The sequence below is a fragment of the Acanthochromis polyacanthus genome, chromosome 5 (genome assembly GCF_021347895.1).
Source record: "Acanthochromis polyacanthus isolate Apoly-LR-REF ecotype Palm Island chromosome 5, KAUST_Apoly_ChrSc, whole genome shotgun sequence".
Lineage (NCBI taxonomy): Eukaryota > Metazoa > Chordata > Actinopteri > Pomacentridae > Acanthochromis > Acanthochromis polyacanthus.
In genome coordinates this window covers 26,270,310-26,288,971 of record NC_067117.1, presented here as the reverse complement: position 1 = coordinate 26,288,971, position 18,662 = coordinate 26,270,310, and the positions used below count along the sequence as shown (strand labels likewise).

Sequence of the window (18,662 nt, the reverse complement as noted above, 5' to 3'; positions counted from 1 at the left end):
AGACGTTGCTTTTGTTTTCCTCTCTGTGTCTCTGGGGTGTTTGCACCTCGGCTCAGTGAGATACAGCAGCTGAGAAAAGCATCTTGGACAGCCCAGATGCCTTCCTGGCACACACACACAGGACACTATGGATTATTTCACTTTTAAAAGCGCGTTGTCAAAACACACTTGTAGGAGTCTACCGCTGAGGAAACGGGGCTGAGGTTCCTGCTGAATGCGCTCTGGTCTGCTGGTAGCACAACTAGCCGTGAGGATGGAGAGCGAGACCCCATGAGCCGATTGTAACTGGGGGCATTTGTGCTCCAGTTGCTCGCCAGCTGCAGTGGAAATGAAGCCACTGTGCTGCAGTGGTTTTCGTCAAGGGCTGGTTGTGTTGGTGTGGGGGGAGAGCAGATGTGTGACTATGAAGGACTCTGAAACTTTGGAAGCATTTAGTGTGGCAGTTAGAGTTTTCCTGTCATGCCTCCCTCACCAAGCTAATTTCTCTCAGCTATTGACAATCATGGATAAATGTCTTTTCACCAAAATAAGACCGTAATGAGCTTGTAGACAGAAAAAAACACGAGGCTTTTCTGTTACGCTGACAATGAAAGCAAGATAGACTTCATCTAATATTTTGGCAGTAGGTTTTGACTGATGTGTTTGCCTGACATGCATTGCCTGTTTTTTTTCTTTTCTTTCCTGTCAGAAAGCTGTCTACTGCCCATTTGTATTTTACACAACTGTCTGAATCCTGGATCTTGGTAGCAATAGAAGTCTAAAAGCTTCCTCTTTTTTGGTTTACTGTTCCAGCATGAAATAGATTGATTCAACTTCACAACTCCGATCCACATTTCTCACCACGGTCATGCTCTTCCCCCATGCGAGGCCTCTATACCCCCCAGGCGGGGTCTGCCCCACAGTTTGAGAACCACTAAGCTCTGCCGCTCCCAACCTGGGGCTCCAAAATATCACTTGCAGGGCTTCAACTACAACAAAACTGAGAAAGAAAGTAACAGTTTTGAGATGGTTGTGCTTTATTTATGTCCATTTCATGTTACTGAAACTTCAACTTCACCACATTTCAACATCTTTACATTGTGGCATTTTTTAACAGTTGTACACATACATTTAGAGAAACTGCATACAGATATATATGATTCAACAAAAATGATTATTTATACATTACCATTGCTATGTATTAAATTTTCAGTGACACCTGCAGCTCCACTCAGCTTTATAGAGCTTTATAGTGACTTTTAGCTCGTTGTTCAGCCCACAGCTTTACTGTTTGCTCACTCTCATAGCTTTCTTTATGGCTGCAGTAAGACACTGATTACATTAAAAATGCTCTTTAAGCCCACTGTGAGCCACTTGTCTAGTACTAAACAGCAAATGGCGACAGAGATTAGATAGTGACAAGCAGATATTTCTTTCAGATGTTGATGACCAAACAGTGTTAAAAGTGAGTGATGTCTTAGATCAGAATCATTAAATGGCCAAAGACACGAGTCCAACTGAAGTTTAGAGCAACATTTCAATCAGAGTAGCCCTGCCCAAATACATACCCCAAGTTATTGTTCATTTTATTCTACAAGGAACCATAATTTGCAAAATGACTTGAAACAAGGTGATTGAGATCATAAACTTTTTAGGACAATGTTAACTGAGATAATTGTAGATATGTAGATTAAACTGTGCATAAAGGACTAAATTTCAGCTCCACCATGCAGATGCAACATTTAAGTGCTTTTATTCACCTTAATATGTTTAAAGTGCAATAAAAATCCGGTAAATATAGTATAACTATCACACATACACACAATGACAAACTTTGCATTATGACTTTTTTGTTTTTTAACGTGTAATGCATCTGTACTTTTACTTACAATAAAGGATGTTATTTGTAATGAAGTGTCTGTGCTGCTGATAGGGGAAAAACATGTAATCAAAACTAACAAAGTAGTGTTTTACATATGTCTGTGGGTGATTTTTCTTTTTACCAGAATATGTATTATATATATATATATATATATATATATATATGTATGTATGTATGATACTCCTGGCAGCTTCCACACCATTATTTAGTAATATGATGCAATGGACACAAATGCTATTGTGTAACTACATAAAAAATTAATGTAAAACAAGAAAAAATGAAGAAGAAAAATATTTTTTTTTTGTAGCGATATTTCTTTGCAATCATTTTTAAAACCATGGCTATGTTCCAGATTACATATGTGTAAATGTGTAATCATGGGATTACAAAAGCTATGGAAATGCTCACATTTGAAGGAAAACTCTCACACAATTGCTCAGACATATACAACCTGTGGTAATGGCGTGCAAATAGAGGTGATTGTTTTAAGGGATCATAAACCAAGAAAGCTGGAAATCACTGCACTAGGCCATATCTACTGACATAACCAATCATATTCCCAATTCTGGTAATAGTAAGTCGCCGTTTCTTCATCTTCTATACAATATAGCAAATCAAAGTGCAACAAAGTGTGACATGCTGCTATTTGCTGCAATAAAGCCTTCCTGACCTGCACTGTATGAGGTAATTCAAGCTGTAGGGGGTCTGTTTCCTGTGTCAAATCAAGTGTGAATTATTTAACCACCATCAAAGCAGGAAAAGATTCAATTGTGGAATTAAACTGCATGTGCACATGTAGACACACAAAGGAGAAAGTGCAGACACAGCTTCACATCCCAGATTAGCAACATTACTTATTAGGACTTTATTATAATGTACGGATGACTGATTGTACCTTAATCTTAAAGGACTGTAAATAATTTAACCCTCATCGGATGACTAAAGATTTCACCCTTGCTTGTAAATCAGCTCATTTGATTTATGAACTTGTTTGTCCCTGCTCCTTACTGCAAAAAACAACACGTCATCCCCACACCCGAATAATTGAGCATCTGAGTGCAGTCCATAGATGGGATGACAAACTTGCTGTCTGCAGTCATTTTTACGCAACAAATCACTGTCCGTCCAAATTATATATCCTGGGCTGCGAAAAGCTGCTGTCTGACACTTGGCGGGGCGGTGACCAAAGTGTAAAAAGAAAGACTGAGGAGAGATGTCTGATGATCTGAATATGAGATGCTTTTTTGAAGGTTTATGATGTGTGTGGAATTCAATCTGGCTCCGACGCTTAAATTAGGTGATTTATTTTTATTGCTTCTTTTCAGTAGCTTTTTTTTAAGGAATGCGAGCTGCACGGTTCATCTCTTAACTGTCACTCAAAGGTGATTAATGTTGTAGCAAGGCTAATTGACTCCCTTCTTGTCAGTGGGCTTTATAGCTGGCTGGTGTTTCTGAGATTGCCGCTGAAAGCTTGTCGCAGAAATATCAGCTTTTTTCCCCCACCTCTGCCCTCTTCGTTAGGCTAAATGAATAGAAGTGAATTATCTTGACTGCGCATTAGTCCCTTTTTCTATTCGTGAAAGAACAGTAACGGGCTACAAAGACAAAAATTGTTCATCTAACATATCTTGAATTAATAGACAAAATAATGCTTTTTGGGGATGGTCGGGAGGGTCCTATCCACTCAAAATTGGCAACAAAAGGTTTTTTGAGTAACCCCAGCACTTACTTTCATCTAAAGGCCCGATAGAAGGTTAGATAAAAGCACCCTATTCGTCCCCAAAATATGAGCCTATAGAACAAAGTCAACAAAAGCAAGAGACATCTAAGGTATTGAATTTATTCCCCCCCACTGTCCCCCCACCCCCCAAATATCTTTTTGGCATTATTTTGGCTGAGATCAAAGCTGATTTATGAAGTGGTGATGTCTGCTTCACTAAAACCAATGACTGTGCCTGTCCACAGCAGCACACATGGCCTTGCCCGTGCTGAAAGCATGCTGCAATGGTGAGTAAAATCCAACACGCCCCTCCCATCCAACCCCCTACCTCCACCTCTACCCATGCACTCTCTGCAGGCCCCTCCAAAAAAAGAGCAAAAGAAGCATTGTTGTGAAAGGGGCTTTGGGTAGAGCAGCGAAAAGCCCAATTTACAACACGGTACGGTCGACGCCTTTAGATGCATGTTGTGGCGGCGGTGGAGGGGGTGGGCTTGACCAAAGGCATGTTTTTCTAAGCACACGCAGCTGTGCAAATGTTCAAAAGAAAGCATGAAAGCACAGAGTTTGCCTGAGAGGAGCATCTCGAACAACATATCCATTAAATTTGTCACATAAAGGAACAACAGTGAACACAAGTCCTTTTAAATTTTCATTAAAATGTTATAGAATGGCGCTAATGTTTTCCACACAAAAGTCCCGGTGTAATTTTCAGAAAGGGAAGTGGGTAACAATGATTAATAGCTTCAGAAGAAGTGAATGTGATGTTCCATCCAGATCCATTAGCATCAATTATTGCAAACCTGGGTTGGCATTACAAACAATGATCCAGATTAGGCTGATGATCACATCCCAGACATATGAGCTTTCCAAATGCCAGCACAACTTATCATACTTTAACAAGCCCGTCCAACCGTGACCGTTAGATTCATCACAACCTGCTGCTCCTTAAGGATGCTCTTTGTCTACAAGTGGATAGTGTACGTGTATCACAGCTCTGTTGGTACCAATTTGCTTTTATTGTTATTGTACTTTATGGCCATTTTGGAGTTCGTATTCATGATGCTTGATTATTTTTTTCCCATATCTGGTCACTGAAATAAATGGATGAGACAAAAACGGCAGCACAAACCACATCCTCCAAAATTACCTCTGCAAATCAGTGTCAACGTGAATTGAAGGTGATAAATATAGATTATAGTGTTGTGGGAGTTGTACCTAGCTGTTCATAATCAATATGCATGAGAGCAAATCTTATTCTCCATCCAAACCATCTGGGGTGGAATGGAATAAAAAAAAAAAGATGATAACTTAAGTTCTCTCAGGATTTGTAAGGTGTAGAGCTGCACAAAAGTTGTCGGTACTAATTTTAGAACTGATATAAATGGGATTACTACAGATATTTTTGGTTTTGCGCCTCAGTAAATTTGGGCATCTCATAACGTACGTATTAAAATAGATGCAGGAGGGATTAGGATGTTCTAGTCAGCCGATTTAGATGTTCTCAGCCCATTAAATGGCCACAATCAGTGCATATTACTAGTGTACATACAGGCCAGAAAGAACCTACACCACTTTCTAGGCTCCATAGATGGATGCTTGTTTGTGGACTACTGTTGTGAAGCCTTAAACAACTTGAGGACACTATGCATGGCGATAAGATAGTGATCTGTCAATCACAGCGTAATCTCGCCCTAAAGCATGGCCTTCCTTAGTATCTATTTTACTCTAAATGGGACCATTAGTTAGAAAATGAACATCACACTGTACTGACAGAGATGTTAAACCAGCAATTGAAACCATAAACGCATTAGGAAAATGTTTGCCAAGGTTACAGATCAAACGAGAAGTTGGTTCATTTTCTTATACGGTTAGGTTGATTTTTGGAATCACAGGAGTTGCCCCCTGTTGGGTGTTAGAGGAAGTGTCTGATTAAGGCACTTCCACATTGCCTTCACTTTCAGGCGTGAGACTATGTTCATGTTTTCCCATATAGTTTGTGATTACAATTCATTCTGCTGATTGATAAAATATTTTCAATAGCATCAGCTATTTCTTGAGCCGTAGCTTTGCAATATATGGCATACGTAGCAACAGAGTTTGGCCGGTGGAATCTTATGAAAATCAAACAAGTCATTTTGGAAAATACCAGTAATACCAGTCGCTGTTTTTATTGCATTAAAAACAGCAACTGAAAGCTAAACAAACTCTAGGAATGGCCAAAGTCAAGTCTCTCGGGTAGAAATTTGACTGGAAGTGGCAAATTTGAAACTCAACCACCATTAAATTGGATGATAACAGCTTACTAGAATGTGCAGGAGGTCCCATTTAGGCCTATAGTCCTGGTCCATTTAAAAAGAATAAAATATGGATTCTATATTTCCCAAAATGGAAATTGATACAATGTGGTATGTTGCATTACTGTTCCACTGACTTGTGACCGTTCACACATAACTAGAAGATTTCATCCCCGTCTTTAATCACTAAATTGGATACCTTTGCAGTGTTCTGTCCTCACACCCAAACCACATATGAGCGTCTACAGAAACAACTTATTTTGTTTACAACCAAGGCTGTATAAAGAGCAAGAAAATCCACAGTGATTGGATATACAACCATTTTCTTTTCTAGATTGTCAAAATATATCTTTAAATTCTAGGTTTATTGTTAATAGACAGCTAAACTAGTTGGTTAGGTTTAAGAAAAGATTATAGCTTGGTTAAAAATGCATCTAAAAGCTGCGACAGTGATAGCACCGTCATCTTTTTGAAAAGTTCTGGGATTTTGCAAGTATTTTTTCCCCATACAGTTTCACGAGATTTTCTCTTCTCATTTTAACCTCCTTCAAAAAATGCCCAGTAATGTCATTTTTCTAGCGATATCGGGGTGGTTATGGAGATACAAACAAACATTGTCATTTCACTGATATTGTTCACACTTTTCTAGCTCTTTCCACTAAGTGAGAGATATCTTCACTGTCAGAAATATGTGCTCAAATTTGAAACCTGCATGATTGCTGAATTCTGCCCCAACAGACCGGTTAACACCAAACTCCTCGGCTCTGCAAGGTAGGCTTTTTGCCTGCATTACCTTAAAAATAGCTCAAAGCTGTCAAAGGTTTTCTCAAACAACAGATTCATTCAGGGTCTATTCTGCCAGTTTAAGACAAGTAAGCAGATTTAGATTTTGTGTAAATGGGTGAAAAATTCCTTTAACAGCCATTCTGGTGTACACTGCTACCAAAGAGTTTAGTTAAAATAAATAGTAGTGACACTGCTGAGCCTTTTTCTTAGGGACATCTCTACTTCCCTCCATTTATCATCAAAGACAGCTTGCACTATTTGAAGTGGACGGACAGTTAAAGAGCTAAGCAGTAGATCCTGTTGTGCCACTTTATAGCAGGTTCTTAAGAGTGATATCTTGATAGTGTACTGCAGATAAAAAGTAAGAGCCAGTGTATACCCATTAGCTATTTACACCTCATTAACTAAGTCAATATACACACTCCACATTATCACAACAGCTGAGAGGAGTCCAAAGGATTTATTTGCATTTAAATGAGGTATTCATGTTTCCCCTCCAGGTTTTAAAGCCTACTCCGGTGACACCAGGAATTTTCACCCTTAAATGCTTTACAAAATATGAGCTTGTCTGACACTGATGAGACCGTACAAGTAAGTGAATACACCCTCCCACGCAAAAACATAATGTTTCAAGGCTGATATATTTTCAACATTTTTTTCCATCAACAGCTGGACCTTCTTGACATCGCCGGTCGCGGAAACTTCAACACCGAATCAGCTCGTCACTGAATTCAAAGCACAACCATGCCAGTGCCACCCATACAAGAGTTCCATGCTGTAATTCCAATATTGAATATACAGCCTGTTCATCAGTGTGAATTATGGGTGTACATCTTTTACATAATCACTGATACAGAATCAATAGACATACTAATCAAGGGCAGTGGGTATTGAGTGGGAGCGCACAACGCCCATCAGTTATCCTTGCCTCAGGAGGTAGACAGCCACAACCCTCGCTAGGAGTACCATCATCCATCAAAAGTTTGAGACACGGAGAGGAAGGCTGAAGCATCTGGAGTCGTGCCAATTTGAAAGAATAACCTTGAAGGCGTCACGGAGCATGTAGACTAACAAATGTTAACTGAGGAATATCATTGTGCCGAAGAGGGCAGAGTGAAGAGTTTTATTCCATCTTGTGTTTACTATTGTTCCACAGAATGTAGAACGTACTCAAGTTCAGGAAAGAGCACACAGTGCGTAACCATGAATATTAAAATCAGAAGATGAGAAATGTTACAGAAAAAAAGCTGAAATTTACATTACAATTCAGATGGAAACGTAAGATTTCCGTTCAGACCAGCATACACGTCTGAAGTGACACTACACTCCAATTTCAGCAACACCAATATTGCATTTTTAGAGAGATTACTCACCTGGAACAAGATTAAGACACCGCTAATACCCATTTAATTAAAGAAAAGGCAGAAATCCCTCACACCCAGAGCTAAATGACTGAATTAGAAGGCAGCGCATGTTCACCGAACAACAATATGTTCTTGAAAAACAGGAGGTCCCGCTTCTAATGACTCACTATCAGGATTTCATTATCAATTTTAAGACCTGGTTCAAAATTAAATATCATTTGACCTTCATGCTGAGTCAAAACAATTAACTATGGCACTGATTCATTTGATTTTGCGAGAAACTAGCAGATATTTTGGTTTGCCATCACTAAGATTCTATACCTTGCATTCCAGTTTTGGACAAATGTTCAAACAAACTTATTTTCACTAAATAATATGACACAACCCTATTACACTCTAAACAAGATTTGATTTACTATCTGATATTGTAACAAAGGTATCCGCTTGTACATATTAGAAACTCCCACGGTTAAGATAAAACCAGTTTCCCAGTGTCTGGTCATTTCACCTTTATTGATTTTGTCTTTTTTTGTCTGTGTTGACAAGTTATTTATTTGAACCTTCAACACTTTCTTTGGTCTTGTTCAGCTGACAGTTACAGCACAAGACAGCAGAAGGTGAAGTGCTGTCAGCTGAAAAAGAAAAAGTTGAGGTAGCCTACAGTGACCGAACTGAGTGAGCAGAGCGAGCAAAACTCTTTTCTGGTGTGCTGACTGGCATCGACGCTGGAAAGCAGAACAGTGAAGCACTCAACAAAGGCAGCTGGTTTGATGTGTTGTTAAATGCCTCTAGTTTCGGAATTGGGCACTGAGTTCCTAAAGCGCACTTTCCCAAAACACACTGCCACGGATGAACACACTAAGGTTACTGGTAACACTGAATGCAGTCTGAACATGCTTTTTCATTCTGTTTTCCTGTCTGTACTGCGACTTATGCCTCCTGTGATGTACAATACGTTTTGAGGATTGCACTGAGCAACATCTGTTCTCTCAGAAAGTCTGAGAGTTCAAAACAATGTGTGAAACACATGTACACATGTAGATACTGAGGTATACAGCTTATTTCATCAAAAATTAGTTTAGTGTTTATAATAGAGTCAGCTATGCATGTATTTATGGTATGTAGTCACAGAGCAGAGTTATAGCTCCATTCCTGCTTTGGTGTTTTGTATTAGAATCTTTTGGGGCTATTTGGAGACAGAATCCAACAACAAACTGCGCATGAGACACTCATTTGTTATGGCCCTATGCGGTTAACACGACCAGCAAACAGGTGCCTGTACACCCATAACAGACATGAAGCTACATTAGCATTCACTCTGACTTGTGTTTCTGACAAATGTCTTTTAGCTCTGGTTTGGTCTCTAAATTTGGCAGTTTTGTAAATTGCCAAATATGGCATGTAAAATTGAGAGTTTTAGCAAACTGATAATCTGTAGCAATATTAATAAATAATCAATTTGTCGATAAAATGACTGACATTCGTGCTTTTTCCACAAGCTGAAAAAACTGGACTGCTCAGCTCAATGAACACAGTGCTAACAGACGCCCTCACACCTTGTATACACTCCAGTAGGTCAACTAACTGCCATGGAAGTCTCTGTCATGGTGCCCCTTGCTAGCTAAAGCACCGCAATGCTCTCTGCTTGTCAACACAAAACTGCATGTAGTTCAAGCAATCGCTACAATATTGTCTGCAATCCATTTTCACTTGTGCATGTCCTTCATTTTCTGCATTATTGGCTAATATATTTGTATTTTGCTAAATTATTAGCAGCAATTAATCAGCTAACAGCTGATCTTTCAGGTCTTTACCATTCTTGAGCCTCTCCATGACTCTGTGGACGGTCATCCGGCTGATGTTCAGCTGTTTGGCTCCGTCAGACCTGTTGTGGCCAGCACGAAGGAGAGCAGATATCTCAACTCTTTTGACTTCCATCTTGATACAACTTCACCGGAGAACAAATTTGTATTAATGACACCTGCCTATAAGGCAGAAATTTCAGTTTGTTTAATGGAATTTTTCACTCCAACATGCAAACGTCTCTAAAGATCATGAAACCGAGTGTAACAGAACTTTTGCAATGCCCGGTATATGTTATAGTGTTTCTACTACAATGACAGTGCTCCATTTCTAATGAATGTCTCTATATGCATGTGCTGTGTTCTGTTTGTCCCTGAAGCACAGAAAGGTTTTAGATAAAAAGGGTTGGCTAAAACAGAAAAAGATTTGAATCAATCAGTACAGAAACTCAGACAACTGCAGACACTATACAGGTTGTAGCATTAATTTCAATCCAAGGTCAGACTACAAAATTGTTCCAAATCTGTTAGCTCAGAGAAGTCTCAACAGGTAGCTGTTCATAAAAGGTTATATCAAAGACATGTATCACAGAGATCACACACACCACACTGGCTCCATTATTAAGGAATGAGTCTTCAGTTCTGCAGCACTTCAATGTAAAACTACTAAATGTCATAGAAGGTATGTTTTTTCTCTTAAACCACTGTCATAGCATGAAGTTACACTTATTCTGACCATTTTAAAGTTTTTACTTGTATTAGTCCGCAGCAATTACATAGATCTTGTTGAAAAGGTATAACATCCACTTAAAATGACATGAAAAAGAACAAAATCAACAAAATGTCTGGCTCCAACCTCACCCAGTTCAATCAAAAGGTCCAACAATTTCCTTAAATGATTGGGCGTTGTAGTTTTCATACAACATGACTCAAACAGGCATTTATTTTTTTCATATTTTAGCTGCAAATTGCCACACATTTTGTGCACTAATGACTATTTACTGCAACAGGACAGCATCTGTGGGATTGCTTCAAAGCAAAACACAGTGTATGAATTCACGGTAATACAAGAAATGTCGACTATGCGACTCACTGATGTGTTTTCGGTATTTTGTGGGCAACAATGAAGCTCTGTGGCAAAAAGATATAATATACAGACCATAATTGTTAGAAGGATCGATCTATTGTTGATTTTGGTCTTTTCATGGGAATTTGACCACACCTATCCTGTTGTTAGATGTTAAATTCCATTTGGTTTTATCGAAAACAATGCTACAACTAAATGCAAACCAAATGTCCATCAATGCCACCCATCCATGCTTCAGTCAGGTAGTTGTTCCCGTGACACTTTCATTCTCAGTGATATGCACTCCTTGATTCTCAAGCCCATCCAGTTTCAGAAGGAAATAAATCAATTACTGGAAGTAGATGCTCTCAAGATCATGCAATATTAGATAAAAGACCTGACAATCTTTAAATTCCTTGACTTTTGACCTTTCAGGTGTACCAGATGTGCATTTTTATAGTTTCAAATGATTACTCCCATTTTGGCTCTGACAGCTGCAACTACCACTGGTCTTATTAGGGGTGTGAGCAGGCTCAAGCTCTGTCTTGTGTCAAAATCACAGCCAAATTATGCATAAAGCTAATTACTGGGAAAAGGTTACGATCTTTACTGCAGACTGGTGCTGAAACACTACCAATACCTCAAGTGTAATACAATTCACTTTGTGTATTTGACCAGGAGTTACAGGGGCTGGAAATCTCTGCCTTCTCCCTGCAGGAGATAAAACTCATGCACTTTAGTTCCTTATATTTCTATAAAGAATTACATGACAGTCTCCAGTAAGACCAGTTACCCTTTAAATTATCCGCTTGAACCTTCACCATTCAATCACACTGTGGAGTTAATTAAGCTATACCAAGAGTAATAAAGAAGACAGATGACACTCGGTCATACATGCACGCCTTGACTTTGTGACAACAACTGAAGGCTGGTAAGGTCAGAGCCCAACAATTGATGGAACCGCCATCCTATCATAGTGGAAATTCACCAACAGAATCAGATTGTGGAATGACTTCCTACTGGTCCATGGGACCAAACAAATCGCCTGAGACATATCGGTGGCCTTGTCCCCAAACGCTGAAGCCCAGAAACTAATCTGAGCAAGCAATCACTCACTTGCTGTTAATGTCATCATTTATGGCTGTCCAATAACTGGCACATACAGTAGAAATCTATTGACTCACTCCTGCTGTTGGAATATGAAGTTCAGAGGCTGTCAGTTAGACTCATCAAGATCCTTCAAACAATCTATCATCCTGCTGTTCAGAAATCAGTATAAAAGAGTCATTAAAAAAGCATTAATCTGCAAAAGTGACAGTGCTGACTTTGCATCTTAGACTGTTTTTTGGCATTCTTTGTTCTTTAAAGAGGTGGAAGTTGAAGTAGCATCACTCAAACTGATCAAACTGTATTCTAGGTAATGATCCATCATCTCACAAGCAATGCTAATGCTAAACTGTCAAGAAACCTCTGTCAAATGTGTTAGCTGATGCATAATTCAAATAAATATGCACAGCAGGAGCAGGTAGTGGCGACAGAAAGTGAAATATTTAAGAGTTTGTACCTCAACTTTCTCTTTTATGACATTCAATACCTTTACTTCACTACTTGAGAACAAAATATTGTACTTTTGGCTCCACCACATTCAGTTCACAGCTATTCTTCCAAGCACTTTTGCAGATTGGGATTTGGCCACATACATATGATCAGCTCAAAATATGATGCAGTTATAAACTAAATAAAGAGTAATGATAATTTCATTTAAAATAAATAAAACTGATAAAATAGAGACCATGAATAACTACAGATTAATACAATTAAGGTTTTATTTTGCCAAATGAATGTTTTTGGGCAGCAGAATTATCTTAAAACACAATACTGTCATATTATTACCTTATGATTAGGTAAACATGGTGAACACTTTAACAACCAATGATCTATTGCCCATCCTGCAAACACAGAGCAACATCAGTGTTGCTTTAGAGTGGGGTTGTCAGCCACATGGTGAATTCAAATCCATTATTAAGACTACTTTCAGCTCAATTTTTGGTCTCCACCAGTAAATAAAAACGAACTCTAATGGTCCTTAAAGCCAGGAGGAGCTGCGGATTTAATTGGGAAGTAAATAAAAGATCCTTAGTAGTCGACAGCATCAACAGTGGCAGATCTTTCAATTGCCATACATTGCTTTCACATCTTTCTTTTGCGTAGACTGATTTTTGATCTGCAGCAATGATGAGTGTAAGCTGCAGTCAGCAAACACGAAGCTAATAGCTCCCCAGGGAGCTCTTTCCCCATGTTGATCATATCATCAAACACAACCCACAATGTTATCCTCAGTTGCTACTGAATCACATTTTTTTGCTGCCTCTCTTTTCTTGTGCAAGATCCAAAGTTTACCCAGAGAAAGACAGAAAAAAATAGACTCACAAGCAAAGGTTAGACTGGCCTCTCGGCTGACGATGGTCCCAAAAGAGTTGGAGGCGAGGCACTGATACGTTCCAGCATCTTGGTCTTTGTTCAGATGACTGATTCTGAGGTTGCCTCCAGAAAGACTGTAGTGAGATCCAGATTTGGGACTAATTTCCGTGCCATTCAGTTTCCACCTAAAAAGCAAAGAAGAAACATGGCCACGTAAACGAACAAATTAAACACTGTTCAGTGAAGACTTGGGGATGGAAATCTTCCAGAGTACAAGAAGGAGAACATGACTTGTGCATTTGATCGTTTCTCAACAGGAGGGAAATAAAAGGTGGAGTGGGCCCAGAAATGATGGCCTCCAGCTTTGTGTTAATCTAAGCAGCAGTGAACCACTATAGTGCCAAGGACTCGACTCTCTGAGAATAGATAGCATTGCAGGCCATCCATCTTGCCAGACCCCAGTCAGGCCGCATAAAAATCCTGCTTAATCATTATGGTGCAACAATTAAAACAAATGCCTGCAAGCTTGCCTCCACACTTGTGCATTCCAAGCCCGTCCATATGATTATCATTGGTGTTAGGGGTGATCAACGAAGGGTGTAATTCACTTAAAATGGCAACAGACTTTCCAATCTCTCCACACAGATGCACCTTCTTAAAAGAAACACAGGTGGGAGGAAAATAAGTCACTGCACAAAAAAATGGCTTCAATCATGACTTACTTCAGCTGGGGCAAAAAAAAAAGAAGAAAAAACAGAAAAACAGCTCACACACTGTTATTTGTTATCAATGATGTGTAACCATCAAGGCAATAAAAGATTCTGCAAAGATAAACAAGCACGAAAAGAGCATTTTATATCGCATTGGAAAATGGACAATCAAGATTTGATTAGGGGCCCAGGGCGATTTTGTGGCTGATTATCTCTTTGAGGAGAAGTTCTAGATTTCCTTCGGCTTTGATTTTTTAATTTTCTTTGAAGGATTTCAGGTCCAGCTGGGAAAACAGCGTATTGTTTCATTTGGAAAAGAAAGCAGCTTTGATGTGACGAAAAGGGGGTTTGCTATAAAGCCCTTTCGTACAGTAGACAGAAGTTGTACAAAGCTGTTTGGTGTTCTGCTATCTTAACTCCCCTTGGTATGCCAATTTGGTGCCTTTGAGGCAAAATAACCTTTCAGAGAGAACACTGACAGTGCTGTTGTCTTATTGATGTGGCATTTTCTTCCTATATTACATCTTTTATAGTATAATATGCCCTACAGAATAGACTCGTTTGCTTATTGCATCGCAGGAAATGCTCCATACCGTGGCCATGAACTCCTGCAGAGTCACCGCAGGATTGTCGTATAACACAAGCAGGAGCTGATTACATGAAAAACAATGTCAGGCTGTGTTGCTTGCCAGCCTACCCACACTCAAACGTCTCACAAGCAGCAGAATATTTGTGGGACGGGGCACTGCAGCACTCACAAAGCGCCTCTCCAGACTTTGTTCTTTTAATAGACAAAATGTGTAGCACAATGGTCTTTCATGGCCCTTCTCCAGTTCAGTCATAAGTAAGTGCACACTCTCAAGAGCCTTATTACTACACAATAGAGAAGAGCCTGAGGGGGGGCGGGTGCATTCTCGCAGGACTACAGCAAACAATTTATTTGCAGCTGAAGTGGAACAAACAGAAATCAACATAAATATTTCACACCTTCGACTCGAACGCCGAAACAAAATGGACAGGAGGAGGAGGTGGTGCTCCAAAAACCTCCGTATCATGCTCAGATAGTGGCTTCCTCCATTTCTGAAAAAAAAACACGGCATCAAACATGAAAGCAGCCTTTTCACAGTCGTAATTGCTCAGAGAGTCATGGCATTGTATCCACAGTGAAATGGTTTAATCGTTGACAGCTTGAAAACCAAATGTTGCAAAAGATTTTCTTTGCCAGACGTCAATTCGGTGCTTTATCTGGGTCTTTTGCTAATTGAGCCTTGGTAATGTTTTGATGTATCTGAGTGAGCAATCATGTCCCATGTTGAAAAGAAAGAATTTACGCAGTTGGAGGAAGACATTGTGGATCTCTAAAATGTGCCATATTGTGTATGTGTGAGGTAGTAAAACATGGTGGTTGTTAAGGATAATTGCCCACCCAAAGCTGCCATTGTTCTTTTGTGACGAATTATACGGCCTGTGACAACTCTTGTCGCTTAAAGCCAATTAAAAAAAAAAAAACTACCTAAGCCGATAAGTGACAGATATTCAGAACTTGAGCACATTTTAACGCCAAATAAATTGAGAGCAAGAGTCATGACACAAGGCGGCACGAGGGGAGCTCAGTGTGAGACGGTGTCACCACACGCCCTCTGTGGGAAGCAGAATAACAGATTACATCAAACACATGTAAACCAGATGATTTAATAATTCTATTTACAATGATTTATGATGGCAAGCAGGCCAGAACAGCAGTTCCATTTGTTAGGCACATGCTTTATCCAATCATGTAACAACAGGCCGTGTACACAGTGGCATAATACCACGCCATCTGGCTCATGAGGAAGGGAATGTTAGGCGGTCTGTTCCTTTTCTTAAGGCCCATGCTTTGAAGTTCTTTAAAAAAATACTTTGTAAATGGCACACCTGAGATTTTTCAGGTTGATGTAAAGCCAAATAAGGGATATTCAATATGCATAATAAAACAATCCATTTCAAAAAAGAGAAGCTTGGGGTATAAAAAAAAAGAGTGGAAAAAAATGTCATGTGTGAAGTGGTATAAAAATCCCAAATGTGTTTCAGAGGTGGTGAAAAACCTCGGTTTATGCACTATAAAAGGTACTTCTAAGCTTTTTCTTCACAGGACAGCTCTTCCAGTTCTGTTTTTTTTAACTGTAATGCTGCCCATGCTGTCTACATGTTTGATTCCTCTGCGGCTGTTTGTACACAGGCCAAAGTGAAACAAGACTGACGGTGGCTGAGCATCGCTATGCTATTTGCACTGGGAAACTCATTTATCCACCAGCCTGCAACTATCTGGGTGTCCAGCCACTGCAGGCATCAAGGCTGTGAGTTTGAAAATCAGAGGTGGCCAAGAGATTCATTCTCTCTCAGTGTAGACTTGGGCTGAATCAACTATTTTGAGTATTCAGCTTGTAGAGTGCACATCACACTAGGGATTGACTGATATGGGTTTTCCTGGGCCAATACTGATGCCGATTATTGGTAATCAAGAAAGGCCAATGACCGATGTTCAAGACGGATATACATTAGATGTAATGTTTGAACAGCATGTGATAGCAACAAACCTGTCATTAACGATTAGGCTTCTTTATGAACAAGGGTGATTATAGCTGAATATATAAAATGGAAATGGAAGTGGTGAAATTAGGATGCTCTTCTCTGTTTATGTTTAATCAACTGAGATTGATCTGTTTGATTCCTGCCATTCCATCTGCTGCCGTTCTATTTTCTTAAACTTTTTTGCCCACTTAGGTTCATTTCTTAAAGCATTATTAATTATTGTTTTCCAGTTTTAGGTTAGTCTGAGGCCGACTTCCAACTTAGCCTCCAGCCGTTAACAGTCTCAGCCACTTACTTTCCTGGTTTGTTTTTTCAGTCTCTGCTTGAGAGACATCCCTGAGAGTCCTGAGACCTGAAGCATCACATCTAATTTATCAATAATCTGTTAACAAAAACATGCTAATAATCAGGAAAAAAAAAAAATCGGCCACAGTACTCTGCCAGGCCCATAATCGGTCTATACTTATATCACACCAACATGACATTCAGGCAACCAGTGACAGTAAAACCATCGTCTTCCTACAAAATATTAAACAGCAGGCTACATAACTTGTGAAATAAAGCCTTCTAACTGTGCCTAATGACTCTGCTGTGCAACTCTCCTCTCATCTAGGGTCTAACAGGGGTCAAACGCTGCATGGTTTTGGTGACCCGCCACCAGGGAGAGAAATTACTAAAATGATACAGATGCTTTAATGTCATTTCACTGACCCCACAGAAAAAAGAGAGAGTGAATTAGATGAAGAGACAGAAATAGTTGGAGCACGCAGATGGACAGACAGAGGGGTGAAACTGAAACTGACTTTCTGCTGGCATTGAGAAGCGACAGCTGCGTCACATATGTGGAAAATAGAAGAGGTGCAGCGGTGTGCATATACAGGTATATGACATCTACCCACCTGTTGGCAAGACAGTTTATGATTTACTTAATTGAAAACAGCCACATAAGGCATGCAGAATAGCCTTTTAAAGTGGTTGCACTGGTGTTGCCAACTTTGTCATTTAGGTGCACAGAATTTTGACGCACTCACATTTTGTCGCTGTGTCTTTTTGGGTCAAATAATACATTCAGGCATTCTTCACATTTCAGAAATTTTTCAACTATTAGCACTATATTGTTGTATTTTTATAATGTATTCATACAATACTGAACACATGTCTTGGCTCGTGACGTTTAATTTAAACACAGCAGCGCCGCTTGTTACACTTTACTGCCATATGTGACATGCAATTAATGAACTTTCAGCTTGATTTAGCTCGTCTGCTTGCTGCAACACATCTTTAAGAGGCAGCAGCCGCTCTGACGGGGACCACACAGCGACCTTGACAGGAAACAGCTGATTAGGTCATCCTTTAAGCTGGCTCAGACCCAAGTATTAAATGTACCAATCCGTCCAAATCTCACCCCAGCAATTTCAGCGAGCAAACATGATGGATTTGAACTCTTACTTGCCAGAGATGCTGCAAACACAACACAACACCCTTTCAATAGACTAATGGTCCATGTGAGGAAGAAATAAAGAGGGGGAAAAAACTGCTGCTCTTTGAACTCGGCAGCGGAGAAAAGATGTTTGGGGTCGGCGCATACAAGGCTTTACATGAATTCCTCTGCTGCAGACAGACAGCAGGCTTCCATCACAAGGTTGAAGGGAAAATCCAGCAAAAAAAAGAAGCCATGTACTACATTCCCATGATCCTGATCAGCTCAGGCTTGTTTTCGGAGGATGAACAAATCTTTTCCAAAGCTAAAAACAACACAACCAAGACTCTCTTGTTGCTGCATCAGAAGACAAATCCTGGAGCCTGAAGCTGAGGATGCAGTTACAATATACTGAATATAATGCTGGATCTGGACTCTCTCTGCTTTGTGGGCTACAGTAAAATAAAGCACACTTGAGTCCCGGAGAACCAAATCTAATTCTGAGTCATGAGGCAACCTCCGGCTTTGTCAGATTAGAAACTTGCTGCTTTCTAGTTTTAGAACAGAGGTGTCATGCTGACTGTGTGGCTTAAACTGCCTTGGATCAAAGGAACAACATGCGATCTTTGTTGTACAATTCATGTTTT

General features: G+C 39.7%; 1 protein-coding gene across 2 annotated transcripts in view; it reads right to left on the bottom strand.

Moving 5' to 3' along the window:
* Positions 1-18,662, bottom strand: part of cntn4 (contactin 4) — a 174,816-nt gene that overhangs the window by 91,351 nt on the left and 64,803 nt on the right. For both annotated transcript variants that reach the window (XM_022199057.2, XM_022199056.2), the window contains exon 4: positions 13,324-13,499. In XM_022199057.2, the coding sequence (XP_022054749.1) occupies positions 13,324-13,499 (176 nt within the window). The remainder of the gene's footprint in view (positions 1-13,323; positions 13,500-18,662) is intronic.